This window comes from Patagioenas fasciata, chromosome 5, assembly GCF_037038585.1.
Source record: "Patagioenas fasciata isolate bPatFas1 chromosome 5, bPatFas1.hap1, whole genome shotgun sequence".
Lineage (NCBI taxonomy): Eukaryota > Metazoa > Chordata > Aves > Columbiformes > Columbidae > Patagioenas > Patagioenas fasciata.
Window position 1 is genome coordinate 68687204 of NC_092524.1, and position 20392 is coordinate 68707595.

Sequence of the window (20392 nt, forward strand, 5' to 3'; positions counted from 1 at the left end):
GTGAAGAAGACCAAAGAAAACCTATCTGGTGCTTTGGCCCCTGGGCTAAATCATCAATACCATCTCACCTCTGATTTCAGTATAGAGATGTTTTATGTGGAGCCTGGTGAAGCTGAAGGACACCATCCAGATAAGCACCTTGGAAGGTACATTTACTGATTGAGTCACATCTCCCTGCCGATGAGCAAAACTAGGCAGTTTCGGTGGTTTCTGCCCCTGGCATATGGTTAAGAGCTGCAAGGGGACGAAGCTTGTGCTGAAGGAAGAGAACATAAAAATGGCTGTACCCCATCAGCTCTGCCCCACATCCCATCTCTGAAGGCAGGTGCTCACAGAAAAGCCTAAATGCAGGGCAAACACACAACTGATACTTCCCTGTCTCGCTCTTCAGCCTAGGGCAATTTACTGCCAATCCAAGGGTCACGGCTTTCCTCTTTAGCAGGCTTCTATATCTATTTTTGTCTCAGCAACTGTCAACATTTTGTTTATGAGCAAAATACAATAAAGAGAGGAAGAGAAATAATTTCTTGTTAATTATTACTGTGACAGCTGAAAGGCCATCTGAGATGACCCAGGCATGAAAAATGCTCTACAAATGCGTAAAGAGAGATGCTATCCACCCAAAAGAACCTAGATGAATAAACCACCACAGAAGCATCGATATTGCCCACCTGTGAACACCAGGACTCAAGCACAGGATGGGTGATTTGCTCAAGGATGCACTAAAAAGAAGCAGCACTGCCAGTAATTAAATTGATGAGGAGAGCAGGCTCTGCTTAGAGCCAGTCTAGGTCAGACCAAAGGTCTGTCTGGCTTAGTAAGGCTGACGGTGGCCAAAAGTATCCGTGAACAGGACCACAGAGCGATGCTCCCCTTACACACCCTCCTGGCGCCCGGTGCTTTGTGGCTCAGAGACCTGCAGAGCCGGATGCTGAGTTTCTGCATCTGTAAGACTGGGATGGATTTTTTTCCTCTGTGAACTTGTCTGCCCAAGTGGAAAAGCAAACGTGTGAACTGTGAACACCTCAGCATCCCGTGGGCAGGCGTTTTCCCATGGTTAGCGATACCCTGAGCGAAGTCTCACCCAATTTGTTATGATCCTGCCTGTTTCCCACGATGCTCTCCAGCTCTGGCACCAGGGGACAGCCACTCACTGTTCCCCTGCTCAACACCCCTTGTGATTTTACTCACCTCAGTCAAGGTCTGTGTATTCATTTCTTGGACAGAATCCTATTTATCCTCTGGTTATTCTTGTTATTTTAGCCTTTGGGTTATTCTTTGGTGATTCTTCTTCTTCCACATACCTTTTCCAGCTTTGCTGTATGCTTTTCCAGATGGGTAGAACAGCACTGAGTATTTAGGATTAAAATAATGGCTATTGTTTTCCTCTCTTTTCCTTTTTTCCCGCACATCCCACCAGACCACCGTTCCTCATGTATCATCCTCCCCCTCAGAAGGATTTGGAGCAGAGGATTTGCTTTAATTTCTACTCTTTGCCAACAGACCACCATCCAAACCCACTCTATTATGGTGACAGGACTAATAAAAATAACTCTCAGCCTAAATTTCCCCCTGCAACTTGACTGTCCCTAGGATTTTCTCCAGCATCCCTTTCAGAAACATTATCTCCACTTTCCTACTCACCCAGGCATAAATAAGTCCTATTTCTTCCATGACTCACAGGGATATATTTACCACCCACACAGCCTCAGCTTAGAGTGACTGGGGGGAAATCTTTGCATTGCTACCCCGGGCCTCGGACAGGGCAGGATGGGTCCAGTACTCATCACCTGGGAACCCTGTTAGGAAAGCCTGGTTTTAAGCAGTGCAGGGCAGAGGGAAGCAGCTGAGATGGCAGGTGATGAAGAGGGACCCCAGCAGCGCTCCAGATCTCTCCTGGTTCATCCCAGGGTGATGAGGACAAGGGAACTCTCTTGCCCACCCACAACATGTATTATAATACATCCAGTGTCACCACTGGCAGGAACTTGAAGCCGATTCGGAATATATTAAGAGTCCTGCTGTTTTCTAAACCCTCCTATTCATCTTCAGAGCCCACACAGTAGTGACTAATCACACCTTAATAACTAATCATCACTGCTCTCAATTAGTGCCATTGAAGCGTGCTTTCCCTACAGCAGATGACTCCGTTTTGGGGATGCCAGCTCTGGTTCAGAGGGATGTCGTCACAGCTCCTGTGCCGGCCCATGTTCATGCACAGTCCCAGGAGGTCCCACTGGCTGCAGAGACGATTCCAGGAGACACCCCCAGGTACAGGATCCCCTGCAGCACCCTGGGAATGAGCCACGGAGCCTTTCCCCTACACTGCTCTCCAACAGGTCGTTCCCCAACTTATACTGGAACCTGGGGTTGTTCCTGCCCGGATGCAAGACAGTGATAATGAAATCCTTCACTGGCATTAGACCTGTCCTCAAGTATGCAAAGAGAAACACCAGCTCCCATGCATGTGCAGCAAAAGCATGAAAGGACCCTCACGATGCCACGTGTGTCAGCACCGGGTTCCTGATGGAGACCTCGGAGCAGTATCCAGATTGCCCCAGCATGGGCATCTATAAGCTGATTAATGGACACAACAGCACATCCAGCTTACGGGGATGGGAGCACAGTACATGCCACAAAACAGGAGGGTCCCCTGGGGACACACAGTGTGGCTGTAGAATGGGTGGCCAGGAGGACAAGGCCCAGCCCCGGTGATCGCATCAAGCCCCTTGCTGAAAACGAGCACAAACCTCCGCATCCGCCCCTGCAAAACCGAATTGTGCAAAAATCCTGAGTGAGAAACTCAGCCTAAGCAGTCAGAGGGAAATGGGAGGACGTGGGGAAAGCAACGTAGAAAAGGAATGGAACTGGAGAAACTCTTGGCCTTGTTTATTAATGAAGTGCAGATCCAGTGGCTGGTATATTAAAATAAACGATATGCTACCGGGGAACAGCCTTGCTCAAATACTTCATTGTATCCCAGGCTTGGATGAGGCTGTGATTAGAGTTATTCAAAAACAAGGTGGGGGAAAAGCAAAAGCTTCTAGTAATTCTCACCGTATCGACCTCTTTCTGTGATTAATGCTGACACCCGGCATTTTTGCAAAACAACAATTGCTTGAGGTTTGAGGTAATTATTTTCTTGCCAATCAAAATCAAAGCAATTTACTTATTTCCAATACTAAGTCCCTCTCATGCAGGGCAGGATTTATTTGTGTTTCAATAGAATGTCCTTCCAGGAAGGAACCTGGATCTCCTTTGATCCTCAAGTGCACTTAATTTGAGCAAACACCAGAGGGGAGGTGGGTTTCGCATCAGTCATTTGTGGCTTGCACTGCCCAAGCAGAGAGAAAACGTTTCTACAGCCTCATTAGAAAGGAATATTTTAAAAGCATCTGCTCAATAAATTACCCTCTGCCTCCCTGCAATGAGCTTTTTTCCTCTATTTTCTCTTACCAGCTCTGCAATGGAGCCAACATTTTAACCCAAAAGATCAGCCTCTGACGCAAATCCCCAGAAGGACAGAGGCGATTCAAGGCCGATGAACCTTCATACTCCCTCTCTATGTTTTGTTTTGGAGAGCTCAACTGCCATGAAAACAGACAGATCTTCTGCACTGTAGTATAGATCGCTATTAGAAAATAAATGTGATTTCTTTGACATAAGGACAACTCGCTTTTTACAAGGTAAAGGCCACTCAGACTCGCACATAAAGGAGAAATTAATAACTCTCACCCATGGAAAGCTACCGGCCTGCCCGTGTTCTTCAATCAAGTTCAGTGATTACTGAAATCCACAGGGAGACGGGGCTCAAAACCATCTCCTCTGCCTAAATGGAGCCAAGTTTTCTGATGCGTATGCACTGAAGGATAGAAGAGGCAAAGCGGACTGAAATGGGATACCTGTGCACACTGAAACTGCAGACACGAGGAGAAGAAAGGATTGCTGCAGATTAAAGAGAGAGCGGAGACGCTACGATTTATACCACGGTAGGGCTGGCAGCCAAGGGGACAGACAGACAGAACTGAGGAGGCTGACAGTTGGGAAGGGGGAAGGACGAAGGGTCAAGGACGAAGGGTCAAGGACGAAGGGTCAAGGATACCTCCTCACTGCACTGTGCAGAAACCCAGATGGTGCTTGGTGAGCAGATGCAGCCCAGCGCTCGCAGCACAGAGCTCTGCACAGGCTAACGGGCCCTATCCTGTAATCCAGGTGAAAAAAAAGAAGATAAATGACTTAGAGCAGCAAATGCCAAGCTGTGCTCTGAGGCAGACACTTCCTAACAGACAGACAGAGCCTGACAGCTGGACAAGGTCAAAAACGCTCAACCCTGTGCTTGAGCTTTCCAGCTTTGCTTTCTTGGGCCAGCAAGAGCGGCTGGAGGTGCAGGCACAAAGCCTGGCAGATATTCAGGGGACAGCAAATCCATCCCCTCTCCGTGTTTTAAGGATTCTCAGTCTTTGAAATGAGACCTGCGAGTGCTCTATGTATTTTTCCCCCTCTAGCTCCAAAGTAAACTGTTTATCGCTTTATCATCACATTGCTGCCATCCAGCTTTGAGGAACGAAGGATTAAGAGTGAACAGCGAATGAGTAGTTTTTGGGGAGGGGGTGCAGAGTGGGTGCTGGTGGGAAGAGCTTTTTCTCCTTCTCTTGCAGTCTTAGTGGATACTGGCATGAAATATCACGTCATTGACTTCTTTACACGTGGTTATTTGAGCAAACATAAAACCCAGCCTAAGTGTTGAGCACATGAAGTGGAAATGTGGACCTTTTAGCCTGCTGACACCACAGCTGCAAAAACGACAGAGAGAAACACATCTAGAGCTCAGATGTTTTCCTGAGCTGGATTCAGTTCTTGCTAAACCTGATTTTAAGGCTGCAGAGTCAGAGGGTGCGATCAAAGCAAAACCAGCCCAGGTGCTCTCAGGAACAGCAGGGATGCGCATTGCAGAGCATCTTCATCCCGTGCTGAACAAGGACGGGGTAAGACAGACCCCCCGCTGGTGAAAATGCTGAATTCAAGGCCCCACTGAATTGGCTACTGGTCTCTCTCTCTTGTTCAAGCCTTTGAACAAGACAAACCAAGTCTCTCCTATAGTGGGAATGGCCAGGAGCTTGGTGCTGCTGTGGGATGCATTGCCGTGCTCCTGAGCATGCCAAAAAGGTGGGATTTGCTCTGTTGTGGTCTGCCAGCCACATTGTAGGCAACCAGTAGCCCAGACTTCAGTTCCCTTCAGGATGGGGCTCTGAGCAACTTGATCTGGGTAAAGATGCCCCTGCTCATGGTAGGGAGGTTGAACTAGATGAGCTTTGAAGGTTCAAACCATAGAATAGTTTGGGTTGGAAGGGACCATCAAAGGTCACCTAGTCCAACCCCCCTGCCATGAGCAGGGACATCTTCAACTAGATCAGGTTGCTCAGAGCCCCATCCAGCCTGGCCTTGAATATCTCCAGGGATGGGGCATCTACCACCTCTCTGAGTAACTCATTCCAGTGTTTCATCACCATTATTGCAAAAATATTCTTCCTCATATCTTAGCTAAATCTCCCCTCTTCTAGTTTAAAACCATTACCGCTTGTCTTGTCCTAACACGCCCTTCTAAAAAGTCTGTCCCTATCTTTCTCATAGGCTCCTTTCAAGTGTTGAACGGCCGCAATAAGGTCTCCCCAGAGCCTTCTCTTCTCCAGGCTGAAGAAACCCAAACCTCTCACCCTGTCAAGTATTTGTATCCAGGTTAGAACTCTCATTTCTCCACTCATTCTGTAGCCAACAGAGAAACTATTTACTTCATAGGTGTTGCAGACCACTTCAGTTAACTGGAGTGACTACCTAGGAAGCTTAGTGAAATCACATCCTTATTTAAGCACAACAGCCCTATACCTGCCACTGGCTGTGTGAATTCTCCCGTGTTTGTTATTTCACTGAAATACATATATATAGACACACACGTATATATATACGCCTACGTATATACACATACATGTATATATAGACACACACACGTATATATACACACATACATACATACATGTATATATACACACACGCATACATACACAGACACACACACATATATAATTATTTTTCCCTTTCTTTATTTCCCTTCCAACCCCAACTATTCAATGATTCTACGATCTCCTGGAAGGTCCCATCAGAAAGAAAAAGCCATTTCTGATGTCAATTGTCCTCTCCTGGGAGCTGCTCTGTCACTACAATAGTGTATGTACATGGAGCTGGCACAGAGGATCCTTATTGTTTAGAGGTATTTGGATACAAAATCTCCTTTAATAAGGAAAACCTGTTTAAATATGAGTCTGCTCCAGGATTAAGATGTAGCCATGAATAATCTCTTAAACCAGTTTAAAAAGTCACTTCCAAACTAACTCCCCATCCTTTCTGATGAACAGAAACTTGATTTAGGCACAGATTGCTGATGGGAGCTTTATTACTGCTTGGGAGAGGGAGGAGGAGCCAGCCAAGAACATATGGAGCAGTATAAATTATTTGGAGCACCCAGAAAGACAGGAAAAAAGAATCATTTCAATTCTCTGACTGCTCACTTCAGTCTGCAGCCATCTGGAACAGCCCTGGCACGGTCAACGCTTTGTGCAACAAAACTCCCGTAGACAAGTACAGGGCAAAGCTACAGAGGGCACGACGGCTGAGGGCAGCGGCACTTCCAACACATGGGGAAGGAAAACCTCCTGGCTCCTGCCAGCCTCTCTCACCTGTGGTTTCTATGGACTCAGTCCCTTCTGGTGGGATGGTGACTCCATCTCATGAGTGCTGCTTGTGTTATCCCTGTGCAGGGAGAAACGCAGGTGTGTGCATCCTTCCGAAGGGGGGAGAAGGGGGGAGAAGGGGGGAGAAGGGGGGAGAAGGGGGGAGAAGGGGGAGAAGGGGGAGAAGGGGGAGAAGGGGGGAGAAGGGGGAGAAGGGGGAGAAGGGGGAGAAGGGGGGAGAAGGGGGAGAAGGGGGAGAAGGGGGAGAAGGGGGAGAAGGGGGGAGAAGGGGGGAGAAGGGGGGAGAAGGGGGGAGAAGGGGGAGAAGGGGGGAGAAGGGGGAGAAGGGGGAGAAGGGGGAGAAGGGGGGAGAAGGGGGAGAAGGGGGGAGAAGGGGGGAGAAGGGGGAGAAGGGGGGAGAAGGGGGAGAAGGGGGAGAAGGGGGAGAAGGGGGAGAAGGGGGAGAAGGGGGAGAAGGGGGAGAAGGGGGAGAAGGGGGAGAAGGGGGAGAAGGGGGAGAAGGGGGAGAAGGGGGGAGAAGGGGGGAGAAGGGGGAGAAGGGGGAGAAGGGGGGAGAAGGGGGGAGAAGGGGGGAGAAGGGGGGAGAAGGGGGAGAAGGGGGAGAAGGGGGAGAAGGGGGAGAAGGGGGGAGAAGGGGGAGAAGGGGGGAGAAGGGAGAAGTGGAATGCCCAGGCACTAATTTTATTCCCGTCGTTCAAATCTCGACTTTGCTAAAGGCTCCCTCATGAAACCAGTGGGGTCGCTTGGTCTCTGTGTGGTTTTGTTTGCCACCTATAACACGTGGATAGCCTTTCCAGGGTAATTAAGAAGATAAATGCATTAAAGATTAAAAGGCACTCTGATGTTCCAAAAACACAAGTTGTGAGAGTACTTAAAATAGATCCATTTTGGGCAGCAATTAAAGAATGTGCTACTAACTTCTGAGTCTTGGCTTCTGTCTTCCTAATGCTGGTTATTTTTGCCCATAAAAGCATTAATCCTAGTTTCCTGTAAAACTGGCATTTCAAATATTCATCTTCCACTACTCTGCTACTCTGCCTTACCATCATTAACAAGTGGCATCTGTTATATGGTTTATGCAGTATACTGTGTGACCACAGATCTGTAATACAGCTATAGCTATTTTCTCTGTAAGTAACTACTCAGAGTTGCAAATACTTTTTATCCTTCAAAATAGAATCGCATTCCAAAAGCGTGTTTTTCATGCAAATGCCTTGTCACTACCTAAGTGTTATACAGCCTTCCATTATTGTAAGAACCATGATCCCTCACACAAAAAATACATGAAATGCAGACATGGTATATATGTCTTGGAAACTACATGTTGAGAATTACATTGTCATAGTCCATAACTTCTTCCTAAACTGGTGTTATTCATGGTCTTTTGAATCTTTAATTCCCATCATCCTGGAAAAGGACTCCAGGGGTTGAAATTCACCACAACCCACTGAATGAAAATACCAACCTGGGGATCCACAGAAGCAAGGGAAGGACCAGCATAACACCAAGGTAAAGCACAGAACCTAAGAAGTGTGTGTTTAACAATCCTAACTGCATTATTATTTCTTTTCCTGTAAAAATTAGACCTGGACTTATGTTTAGACTCTTCAGATTTCAATTATATCAGCAATAAATTATTTGCTTTATATATGTGTGTATATATACGAGAGATGTCTTCTCTTTGCCCAGTATAAGTTGGGGAATGACCTATTAGAGAGCAGTGTAGGGGAAAGGGACCTGGGGGTCCTGGGGACAGCAGGGTGACCATGAGCCAGCACTGGGCCCTTGTGGCCAGGAAGCCAATGGTACCTGGGGTGGGTTAGAAGGGGGTGGTCAGTAGGTCAGAGAGGTTCTCCTGCCCCTCTGCTCTGCCCTGGGGAGACCACACCTGGAATATTGTGTCCAGTTGTGGCCCCTCAGCTCCAGAAGGACAGGGAACTGCTGCAGAGAGTCCAGCGCAGCCACCAAGATGCTGAAGGGATTGGAGCATCTCCCGTGTGAGGAAAGGCTGAGGGAGCTGGGGCTCTGGAGCTGGAGAAGAGGAGACTGAGGGGGGACTCATTCCTGGGGATCAATATGGAAAGGGGCAGTGTCAGGAGGATGGAGCCAGGCTCTTCTGGGTGACAACCAATGGTAGGACAAGGGGCAGTGGGTTCAAACTGGAACACAAAAGGTTCCACTTGAATTTGAGAAGAAACTTGTTCCTGGTGAGGGTGGCAGAGCCTGGCCCAGGCTGCCCAGGGAGGTTGTGGAGTCTCCTTCTGTGCAGCCATTCAAACCCGCCTGGACACCTTCCTGTGGAACCTCAGCTGGGTGTTCCTGCTCCATGGGGGGATTGCACTGGATGAGCTTTCCAGGGCCCTTCCAACCCCTCACATTCTGTGTTCTGTGTGATTCTGTGCCCATAAAATAAGATTTTGAGCATAACAATGGAGTTTCCTCTGCTAAGGCTTCTGGTTCAAATCAGTCTCTCCTGTTTACAGCTGTTATTTGAGATTCGTGGTAGCCCAGGATGAGCAACTGGTTTCAGCCAACATCTTAAACAACCCAAATCCACTGTAACAATCTCTGCTTAGACGATTTGAGCAACACATTCAAAATGCCACAACCTCATATACCTCGAGAAGCCAAGGCCATTGTCACTCCAAACAACTCCATACATTTTGGAGGCATGAAAAGAATCCCCCTGCATGACCCAAACAGCAAAATTAAAGGCTTAGTAGATTGCCCTGGACCTCCAGCTGCCACCCTACCATGGACAGCAGGACATCCAAGTTATGGACTTCATCTTGGAACATGGATGATGGACAAGAACTATGGCAAAAAAATACTAAGTGGAAGAAGAACACAGTCAGAGAAGCCACCACCAACACAGGAGTAGAGGGGTACAACAAAAACCATCATGAGGAACAGCTAAAGGAGGACCCAGAAACCCTTCACTAGGTTTGAAGCCATCTGAACCAACAATCACAAAAGAGGTAGTAGAGCAAATTATATATTTCCATTCATTTCCAGAAAGCCCAAGCTTCCTGCCCTACTCGTGTTCTCTGAACAGCCTTCACCTACCTCACAGCACCCATGTACAAATCAAGGAACGAGCAGAGAAAGGTCAAAGACGCCTTGCACACAGCGCAGAGAGGTCCCAAAGTACCGCGGTGTCCTTTGCTGACAACGTCTGGAGACAAAGCATTTGAATGGGACAGCAGGAGATCCCAGAGTATATTCACACCATCCTTCTCCAGAGTTGCAGGCCATCAAAACAGCCTTTGCAGGATCAATTTATATTTTATAAAGGCAAAGATGACATCATTTTCTGCTTCACTTTTTGTCTAACTATTGCTGGTTAGAGAATCAGCTGATGGGCTGTAAAGTTGGCAGCCTCCTTACTGCTGCTTATAAATTGCTTTTGCTCAGCTGGAGTTCATGTAGGACCATTTGACTCCCCAGAATTGACATTTTTAATGATTCTGTTTCTCCAGCACTTTCTCACTGACCACTACAAAAATCCAAACGTCTCTTGCTCTGCTGAGCTGTTCGTGGATCAAGTTACTGGTTCTCGAGGGATTTGCAGTGCGTCAGCCATCAGACTGAGCAAACTCAATAATAACTGACCTCAGAACAGCGATTCTAACACTTCTGGGCTCTTCTGCACTACAGATTTTAGCATTAAATGTCAAAATTCTGAAGGCCAGAAGATAGATGCATCCCCAAGAGAAGGTCCTATGTGCAAAGTATTTTTAAAAAGGAAAGTACCAACTGTAAAATTTGGTGCTTAGATGGTGTACCCTCAGCAAATCATAGAATGGTTTGGGTTGAAGGGACCTTCCCAGCTCCCCCAGTGCCACCCTTGCCATGAGCAGGGACATCTTCACCAGCTCAGGTTGCTCAGAGCCCCGTCCAGCCTGGCCTGGGATGTCTCCAGGGATGGTTCAGCCACCACCTCTCTGGCCAACCTGGGCCAGGCTCTCACCACCCTCAGGGTCAACAATTTCTTCCTCATCCTGTACCGTGTGAGGTACCATCATCTTTCTTCAGGTCTTGCTTTCCTGTGCCATACCCCAGGACAAGCAGAACAACTTCCCCTTCTAAACCATAATTCCCTTGCACAAGATGGGTAATTCTTCACATCTCAGCACTATTTGGGGAAGGAAGAGAAGCGCAAAGCTCTACATGGGATCCACAAAGCCACACACCATGGGTCGAGGCAGGCGGGAGCACTGTGCCCACAACTACTGGAGCTCCCTCCTCCGTGGGGTCCATCAGGGGACGTCCAGCGGTTACAAAGCCATCTTAAAATTAAAGTTAATTTTAACTTTAGAAGAAAAGCACTTAAAGGAGATAGATTTCAAAGAGGTAGCTTTAGGCAAAAAGCACAAAAAGGGTTTCAAAGAGAAATAGTCCATGCCCGTATCCACTAGATCTGAAGTTCTAGGAGCCCTTCATGGTGAGTTTGGTGTCTCCAGCTGCCCCAGCAGAACAACGTGGGCAGCTCTTCCGGCCTCCTGCCAGCTTTGGACGATTTCTTCTGTTCCTAACAATCCTCCTCCTGCTGACATGAGTTACACATCTTTTTCCACCCTTTCTGTTCTCGCTGATAAACCCCACGAAGAAACACATAACTAGGAGCAGGTACGGACACAGATATGGACACCGGAGTAGCCCAGCGTGTACCCATGTGCCCAGGGCTGGAGAACCAGGGCAGAAACTCCCACCTGGCACAAACCGGGAAGAAGAGAAAGGCTACACCACCACAGCAGCATCTCAGGGAAAGGGAGCCCAGCACTATCACAGAGATGCAGCAGCATCTCCCATTGCCCAAGCACACCCAGCAAACGAGCCCTTCAAAGATCTGGGTTCGGCTGCTTCTTTGGCCTCAGATTTTCAATGTGGGCTCATACACATCCTTGGGATTTTTCTGCCTTTAAAACATAAATAATATCCCTTCCTCTTAAGAGCACTGTGGGCATCAGCACATTGTAGATGGGGAAGGAAGCAATATCAAAGAGCCATTAAGGTCGTCTAGACAGAAAAATAAATGGGTCTTCACACAAATACTTACCTGATGGAATAAGATGGGTGAGTCACAAGCAGAGAGACTGATCCCACCACATCCCCTCTTTTCTCACCCGCATAGAAGTCCCATCGAACTCCTACAGAGGAACTCTGCTTGGCCACGGCATCATCCTCACCCTCACGGCTCCTTGCACAGCGTGCAACAGCTTCAAAACAAAAGGCAATCCAAAGCACGTGGATCTGGTGACACCCAGCCCAGCCAGGCACCTCCAGAGAATGCAGAAACTCACGTTTGCTCAGTTCTTCAGGTGCCCAGACTTGGTGCTCTGCAGCGGACTCAGACTGCACAGGGGGCTCCTCCAAATTGCATGAGGATCAATCAAACGTAAGTTAGGGAGAAAAATCCTACCTTTTGCCACCCAATTTATTCCACGTCTGAAATTTTTAGAAAGACAGCCTTTCGAAGGGCTGAGAAAGAGAGAAGGTGGTGCAGGACAAAGGCTGCAAGATGATGTAATGTTAAACATCAGGAATGGAACTGAACCCGTAAGTTCAGAAGCAGATCTCCAGAAGAGACACTGCAAAGCGCATCCTCTGGCATGGCTCTGCGGTGGGGAAAGGACACCCCATAATAGATACCATTACACAAGCACTGTTAAAGCTACAGATTGTTTCAAAGACTAGGTCTGCTTATTTCTTGTGTGTGATTATTACAGCCTATCCAACCAGAGAGGCTCACTGCACACTGGGGACAGCTTCAGCCACTGGTCACTGCTTTCTCACTTCATTTACCAGTGCATCTGATAGACATCTCCTATCCTGAGCCGCCTCCTCCAGCAGCGAAGGTGCTCGGCTTGGACACGCAGTCGCGACTCCAGTTCATCAGCAATGAACAGACCTGTGTCTGATGGCTTCTGCAGAACAACCTCCTCTGTAGCCCCAAGGATCAGGGAGGAGCCCATGGCATATACAACAGCATCTTCGACACCCTTCCAAACAAATTAACCATTGCCCTGCATGCTGTCCTGGGAACAGGGCTCCCACCAGAGTGTTGTCCCCAAAACAAGGTTCTTTACCCGGTACATATACAAATGAGCCAAACTTAGCACACAGAGATGAGGTACTGTTTATCACGGAGTTGTGCAAGGCTGGATGCTGGAATAAAGCCAGCATGCCAGAAAGAAAAGTAACAGCCATTATATACAAAATCTTATGACGACTCAGGGCACTCCTAAAGAGCCAATCGGTTATGTATTCGCATACTGGTTACATAATCATTTTAGTGTATAATGAGCAACGTTCAGCTAAAGGACACTTTATCCAACACCCTTGAGATATGTGTTAAAGCAAGATTCAACTGATTGTGCGGGCTTCAAAATGTCTAAAGCTGCAAGGTCAGTCTCTCTGATGAGGTGCTTTGCAAGTAACTTTTACCTTTGTCAGACTGACCTTAAACTGAAAGGATTTTTTTTACGTATCTTTCGGTTAGCAATTGCAGCCAGGATTCATTCTTTTAAGTGGTAATGACAACATGAGCCCTTCAGGGACCCAAGCCAGGAGACACTGCATCAGCCCCCCTGGCTGGGATGGATAAATGTACCCAGATCCCTGGGGAGGTATCAGTGCCATCTTCCTCCAGTGCTGCATAGCAGGATGTCTGGTGTGTGGGGACACACTCTGGAGTGTGCAAAACGCTGCCTCTCTTGAGCACACTACAAAACACTGGCACCCCCAGCCAGGACTGAGCGATTCAGAGGCAAATCTCTGCCAAGCCATCTATCCTCGTGCTAACAATCCTAAACGAGGCAAATCGTTTCAGATGCTCAACAGCTTAATACTACCTTCACACTATTGCTAGCAGTACAGAGCTCACCAAGCCAGCCCATTGCACCCAAGTGCAGAAAATATGTTGCTGCTCTCACGTTTTCTTTCAAGACGCCACAAAGATCCTGCACCGAGGAAATGAGTAAAATATGAACACAAAGCTACTGATGTGACTCCCATCATAACCCTGTTTCTTACACACTTTTCCTCTGAGTGCTGTCATGTACCTCTTTAATCCACCTTACAAAAGTCAAACAGAAAGCCTTAAACACTTATAATTATTCCCCCCACACAGCTCCTGTCCAGCCTGATGGGATAACAGGACACGTGGAACAGATCTGACATAGCACCCACCCTATACAATGTTTTTAAAGCAAGAGTTAGCAGGACAGGGAGATATTAAACCTGATGCAAACACAATCTGCCCTCCCACAGAGTTCTTGAAATAAGCTCTTTGATTCAATTCACAGACAGCTAACAACGCTAAAGCTGGCTAGAATCAGCACTACAGGGGGAGAACCACCGGGTTAAATCAGAATTAAACATCCAGGGGAAGTGATAGTTTTTATAATACAACATACGAAAGAGTTTTGGGGTTTCCTTATTGGATGAGCTTCTCAAAACAGCTGGTTCTCCAGTAGCTAGATACAGAGACTTTCTGTGCAGATGTGGTTCGGCTTGCACCAGTTCCCACTGCTTTTGATGGGTTCTGGCTTGGAAATTGAGTATGCTGGGAAATTATCCCAGCGCCCTTAGCCGAGCTGGGTAAGTTCCCTTCCAACCTTTACCTTGTCCCACACCAGCTTTGGCTTGTGTCAGATGGATATGACACATAGAAACATTGATGGAATACATTTGTTCAGCCATTAAACACAGGGTCTATATGTACAGTGGGAATACACTGTATAAAGTCTTATAGAGGCTTTGTAGGCTTGTCTTGCTTAATGCTGCCAGCCTATGGTCCATGGCTGGAACACACACCCTTTAAAAATGCCAAAAATGTGGCACTTATAAAAATGCTGCTGAAATAGTAAATGGGCTGGTGAGCAACCACCCAATGACCCTACTTGCTTTGTCCTCACAGGATTTATAACCCTGCACCATCTCATGCAAAGGGAACTGAAATTTCCCCAAGAATCTCACCCAGTGAGTTATTTATTTGTCCACTCTTAGAGCAAGATGACACCAAGCTCTGGGAATGAAGGAGCAGGTCTGGAGTACTCAGAGCAGCTCTCCTTACAATAAAAACTCAGGCCATGCTGCCCATCCCAGTTGAACCAGTTGTCACTGGTGGATGAGGTTTCCTCAGAGATGAACCTGCTCTGTCTTTAGTTTGAGAGACATGTCCTCTGTAAGGGTAAAGGAACAAGGGGCTCTTTCTCTTACCCAGACCCTGGTTCTGCTGCTCCCACTCGATGGTGTCAGGAACCTGGTAGGACACCCCAGCCAGCTGGGCCACAGGGTTTTCCAGGCCAGCTATGGGCTCCTGGGAGGTCTCTCCTGGAAGTGTGAAACCTGGCAGGTCCGTGTCGCCCTCCATGCTTTCATCCAACGAATCCATGTCTTTCTCCTCCTCATCTTCTTCTTCCTCCTCCTCCTCTTCTTCCTCTTCTTCATCCTCTTCCTCAGCCTCTGGCCAGGGAGACACAAAAGCAACATCAGGAAAGATCCCCCAAGGCAGAAGGTTCACACATCCCTATGGGTGAGCACCAAGACAACCAGGGGATACCACTTCTCCAAAGGCAGAGCATGGAATGAACTCGTGCCTGTTTTCTAACAGGAAAGACACCCAAAGGGGTTAATTTGAAAGAGCTCACCCCTGTCTGAAGTTGCTAAGTAACAACACGATGTTGATTGTCAAATATATTAGTGGGAAATAGTGTTATTTTGCTTCCTAATAGCGGAGTACAAACAAGCGTGTGTACAAATACCCGAGCATATATAACTATCCATATAGACATAACTACAGTGCTCCCTGCTCAACTCATTTCAGCTCCCTGATTTCCAAGCTTGGAGGCAGCAATAAGTTGGTTCTATTTTTAACTTTTATTAGGCCTTTCACAGCTCTGAGAAGGGCGCTGCTTTCCAGCCCAACTAAGGTGATATGGGTCCTCCTCCCTAAAAAGCATCTCGCTTTGATGCGTGCTGGCAAATCGGCTCTTGGGTGCAGGAGAACAGGGGTGATGGCCATGATTCTTAGCAGGTTCATACCAGCACTCCTGTCACAACGATTTACACCACACACAGGTATGAGCGAGGAACACTTAGCTCAGCATTGGAAAGAAGGCAGCACCGCCGATACTCCACATGAGAGCAGATTAATGTGACGGTGAGGAAATCCCTGCGGATTCTCCACAAGAGCGGATACCTGCCTTATTCCAAAGCTGACTGCGCTGTTAACATACAGAGAGATAAATATTTAAGGTATATTTCTTTGCTAGAATCTAAAATGGCAACACAAGAACAACCATAATGGATGAAACCAAAGGCCCTTTCTGCCCGCATCCCATTTCTGACCACAACCAGCCCCAAATGCTGAAGAAAGACCGGAGAAGGGCACACATGAAGCCAGGCTTCCCACAGTGTCTCTTCCCACTCTTATTAACAGCTATCAAAGACTCAAGGACTCTCCGAGCCACAATTCCCATCTGAGCTATTTAATAGCTACTAATGAAGCTATCCACCTTGAAAAGATGCTATCTGGAATGACGACATGCTTGAACTTCCGATAGTTTTTCAAAGCTGAAAATTAAAACGTAATATTTTTGAGCTTTATCTAATTTAGACGAAGCTCTGCTCGGCCCTGTGGAAAACTCCTTCCCGATGTACTCAGACTATGAGACCTCATCACTCTGCATCTCAGCAGCAGGCTTAGCCAGGGGTCTAAGACCACGCTAAAAACTAACGATGCAGCAAAATCGACGTTTGTTATCTACATATCATTTTATATCTCTCGGAGTTGTGCCTCATACAGGTCACAGACACTGCAATAAGATGGGGCAGCTGAGGTGGGACACCTGAAGGGGTGCAAGTACGGTACCTGCTGTGGGTAAAGCAGGTGATGCTTCACCCTTCTCCTTTCTGCAGTGGGATGCAAGGTCGTTCCAGCACAGCTGTTCCATAAAACACAAAGAAACAAACTGAAGAACTTTGGGAAAGCTATTTAGTTGGTGGCTTTTAATTAACTGGGGGGAGCTGGCCTCCTGTCTTTGGCCTCTACTTCACAGATTGGAATACGTAGAGAAATCAGTGCACGTTATAAAACCACAGCGTTCGCCGTGCTGTTACACGGCATCTCCTTTCCTTGTAATTCAAGGATTGGCTTTAAAACACTGCATGTTTTCCAGCTCACCAAACAAGACAATCCCACTTGCCACCTTTCAACCCAGCCCTGCAGTCCATACAAATGAGCTGCTGTTTGAATTTAGCTGCATCATCCTGCCATAGCACGGCTTTCAGCACCTGGAAAAGAATGATCACTCCTACAAACAATTATACCACACAGAGCATCTAATGGAGCTTACAGGGATGCAGTTAGCCTTTTAAATTCCCATTACATTTTATAGGCAGTTTTTGTCTTATAATGTGCCCATCATTTCAAATCAACATAAGGATTTTCTCTATCAAACCGCGTGTTTCCATACAAAAGACGCAGCTTCTGTAAACCTGAGAATGGCACCTGGAGAGCACTTGCAGGAAACCTGCAAAGACAAACTAATGTAGGTCTTTTGCCTCTGCTGAGAGCTATCAACATTCCCAAACTTCAATAGCAAAGACACGAAACAGCCAGCACACCAAGAGAAGCAACACGAACAGAGCTTTTCCCTAGATAAACCAGGTAAAGCAGCCAAGAAAAGACAGGGATCAGATATTTATCTCTGAAAAACTAGTTCGGGACAAGGTTTTTAGAAGCGTCTTGTGATTTTAGTGAGCCAAATCAGAGCCGCCTGCCTGGATCTCGTGTTGATAACCATCGCCGCACCTCCAAAGCCCTGCAGGCAGCCAAGCTGAACACCCAAATTGAAAGTGCCAAGACTACTTATCACATCTGATCATCACCGAGCTCCATCTATCATCACACAGCCACAGCGTGAAGACGTGAATAACGTAGCCCTTGCAGCACAATGGCTGCAAGGGGAAGGGAAGGGGTTCTTCGCTGCTTTCCTCCTCCTCTCTAGCTCGTTCCCACTTCCGAAAACAGCTTTTTAAACCCCCATCCCAAAATGCCAACAGCTTGCCTCGCTGCAAGGCGCAGTGCAGAGCACCACTTGGTGGCCACAAGGAGGAAGCTACACTTAAAATATAAAATAGACTTCACAAATGTTGGATTGCAGGGGCAGCCGTGGGCAGGGTGCACAGAGCACTCAGGAGTCTCTTAAGATGGAAAATGGACGAGAGCATCACACAGCTGGACCTCAAGCTGGAGGTGCATGCTCCATGATAGAGCCTTTCACAAAACTCACATTTTCCTGCCTAACTTGGCACTTTGGGGCCTTTCAGAGGCCTCAACAGCAGCTTTGAAAGAAAAGAAAGGGAAGAGACTGGAAGTAGCAAGGACTGAAGGTGCAAAGGCCAACAGATTCACAAGGCATTTGGATTTTCATGTGCATCTGCAGCCTGTTATGAACTATCTTGCATACCGTGCTTGTGTACACTTCTCAGTAATACGGCAAAGGTCCATATTACAAAGTCAGGTATTTTATATCCAGAGCTCAGCTGCAGGAACACTTCTGGACATCTGACACTGCTCATATCGCAGTTTCTGCTGGGAGCCACCCTTGCTCTATAGATCTTCATATTACATATAAGCTGATTTTGTTATTCCATTTGCATGCACCAAATCCTAGGTCTTGCTTGTGCTGTGCACACAGACCTACCCAGGAGGGATGGGACCCTGTGTCCTCTCCTGGTGACACCAGGAGACTGAAACACTTACAGCCCAAGTAGATATTTGTGTTGTCTCCTGTGGTTACAGTAATGCAAGAGTATTCTAGGGTAGAGTTAAAGACTCATCTCCAAGGGTGAATACATCCAAAATCTGTCACTCTTTGACAGACTAAATAAACCCTGTATTCTGCAAAGCAGGCTCTGCTTCACCTTCATTGAAACAGAAAAATAAAGAGACAGGAAACTTAACACCTCCCTGCTGTGACAACAGCACCACCTCAGAGAGATGGAGCAGCAGGAACCCCAGGGAAACGAGATTCCCACTCCACATGTCAAAGATGTGAGTTTTGAAGGACTTGACAACCTTGTAACAGGCGTCCAAATTTTCAGGTGCCCAGAAGCTGTATGAGAGCACCAAGAAAACAATCGGAGGCAAAAATAACAATTTTTTAGTGGAGTTTTTGATGGTTCACAGCTTTAACAGTCACCAAAGAAACAGCCATGGTTGGGCTTTACCATGGGGCTCTGTACTGATCCATTAGCAACAGTGGTGATACCCATAGGGTGGGATTTGCTGTTTCAGGGCAGCACCTCCAAGCGTTGCCATCACTTAAAAGAATGAATCCTGCCTAAAATTGCTAACTTAAAGATATGTAAATCCTTTCAGTTTAAGGTCAGTCTGCTCATATAACAAAAAGTGACTTGCAAGACATCATGAACTACAGACACTTCTGACCTTGTGGCTTTAGACCTTTTGAAGCAGCACAATTAGTTGAGTCTTGCTTTGGCAGATCTCAAGACTGTTGGATAAAGTGTCCATTAGCTGAACATTGCTCGCTATATGCTAAAATGATTATGTAGTGCAATATGCAAATGTATAACCAATTGGCTCTTTAGGACCGCCCTGAATAGTGCTAAGATTTTATATATAATGCCTTTTACTTTTCTCTCTGGCCTGCTGGCTTTATTCCAGTTTCCAGCCTTGTGCAACCCTGTAATTAACAATATCTCATCTCTCTGTGCTAAATTTGGCTCATTTGCATGCACATTGGGTAAAGAACCCTATTTTTAGGACAACGAAAGTGCCAACAGCCCATTCTTCATAGATGGCTCCTGTCAGCCCTCGTGCTTCTCACACAGCTGCAGAAACGCATCCTCCTCCCAGGCAGGGGAAACCCAAAATCCACATTACCAGCAGCGCTGTTGTTTGTACAGACCACGGGGAGCAGCACCAGCAAGGCACAACTGTCAAGAACCTGTTAAAAAGGCAATAAAGAAAGGGGTTTTCTTTTTGGTACAATGGCATGTAACAAGCTGGAGCTGAAGCCACTGTTGTCATGACCTTGCTGAAGTCAGAGTTACATCAGAGCCTTTGTTTTCGGTTGCAGAAACCTTCACTGAAGAGGGATGTTTCTATCTTTAGATATTTCCTATTAATGCTTGCAAACAGTTTTTACCCCTTAGGTGACTCCAGAAACCATCATTTGCCAGGTTTAGCACACAAGAGAAACGCCTTGCTGTGCCCTGAGCTGCAAGAGCCTCTCGTTAGGAGGTGACAGATTCACTCACTATTCCAAACTAAATTTAAACCAGGGATTAAAAACAAAAACCATCCCCAAAACCAACCAAACAAAACCCACAAACCACACACACCAGACACAAAACTAAAAAGGAGGTTGCAGGACAAAACCTGGAGTGCTCATTTTCTCTGCATTTTCCCTTCCCAGCCTCCCTCACACCAAGCCCAGAGGACAACGGTGTCTGGACGGTAACCCAGAGCATCGTTGTGCTTCATTATACTCTAAGCTTTGATTTTATATGGTGCCCAACACCGCAGGGTCTGAATGCCTAGTGGTATCTCATGGGCACCAAGAATATTGTGATTAACGAGCAGGCAGCACTAATTGGTTTCCAGTGGTGAA

General features: G+C 47.0%; 1 protein-coding gene across 1 annotated transcript in view; it reads right to left on the reverse strand.

Annotated features, from left to right (window-relative positions):
- ARMH4 (armadillo like helical domain containing 4) overlaps positions 1-20392 on the reverse strand; it is a 72862-nt gene that overhangs the window by 31245 nt on the left and 21225 nt on the right. The window contains exon 5 of the mRNA XM_065839537.2: positions 14970-15215. Within this exon, the coding sequence (XP_065695609.1) occupies positions 14970-15215 (246 nt within the window). The remainder of the gene's footprint in view (positions 1-14969; positions 15216-20392) is intronic.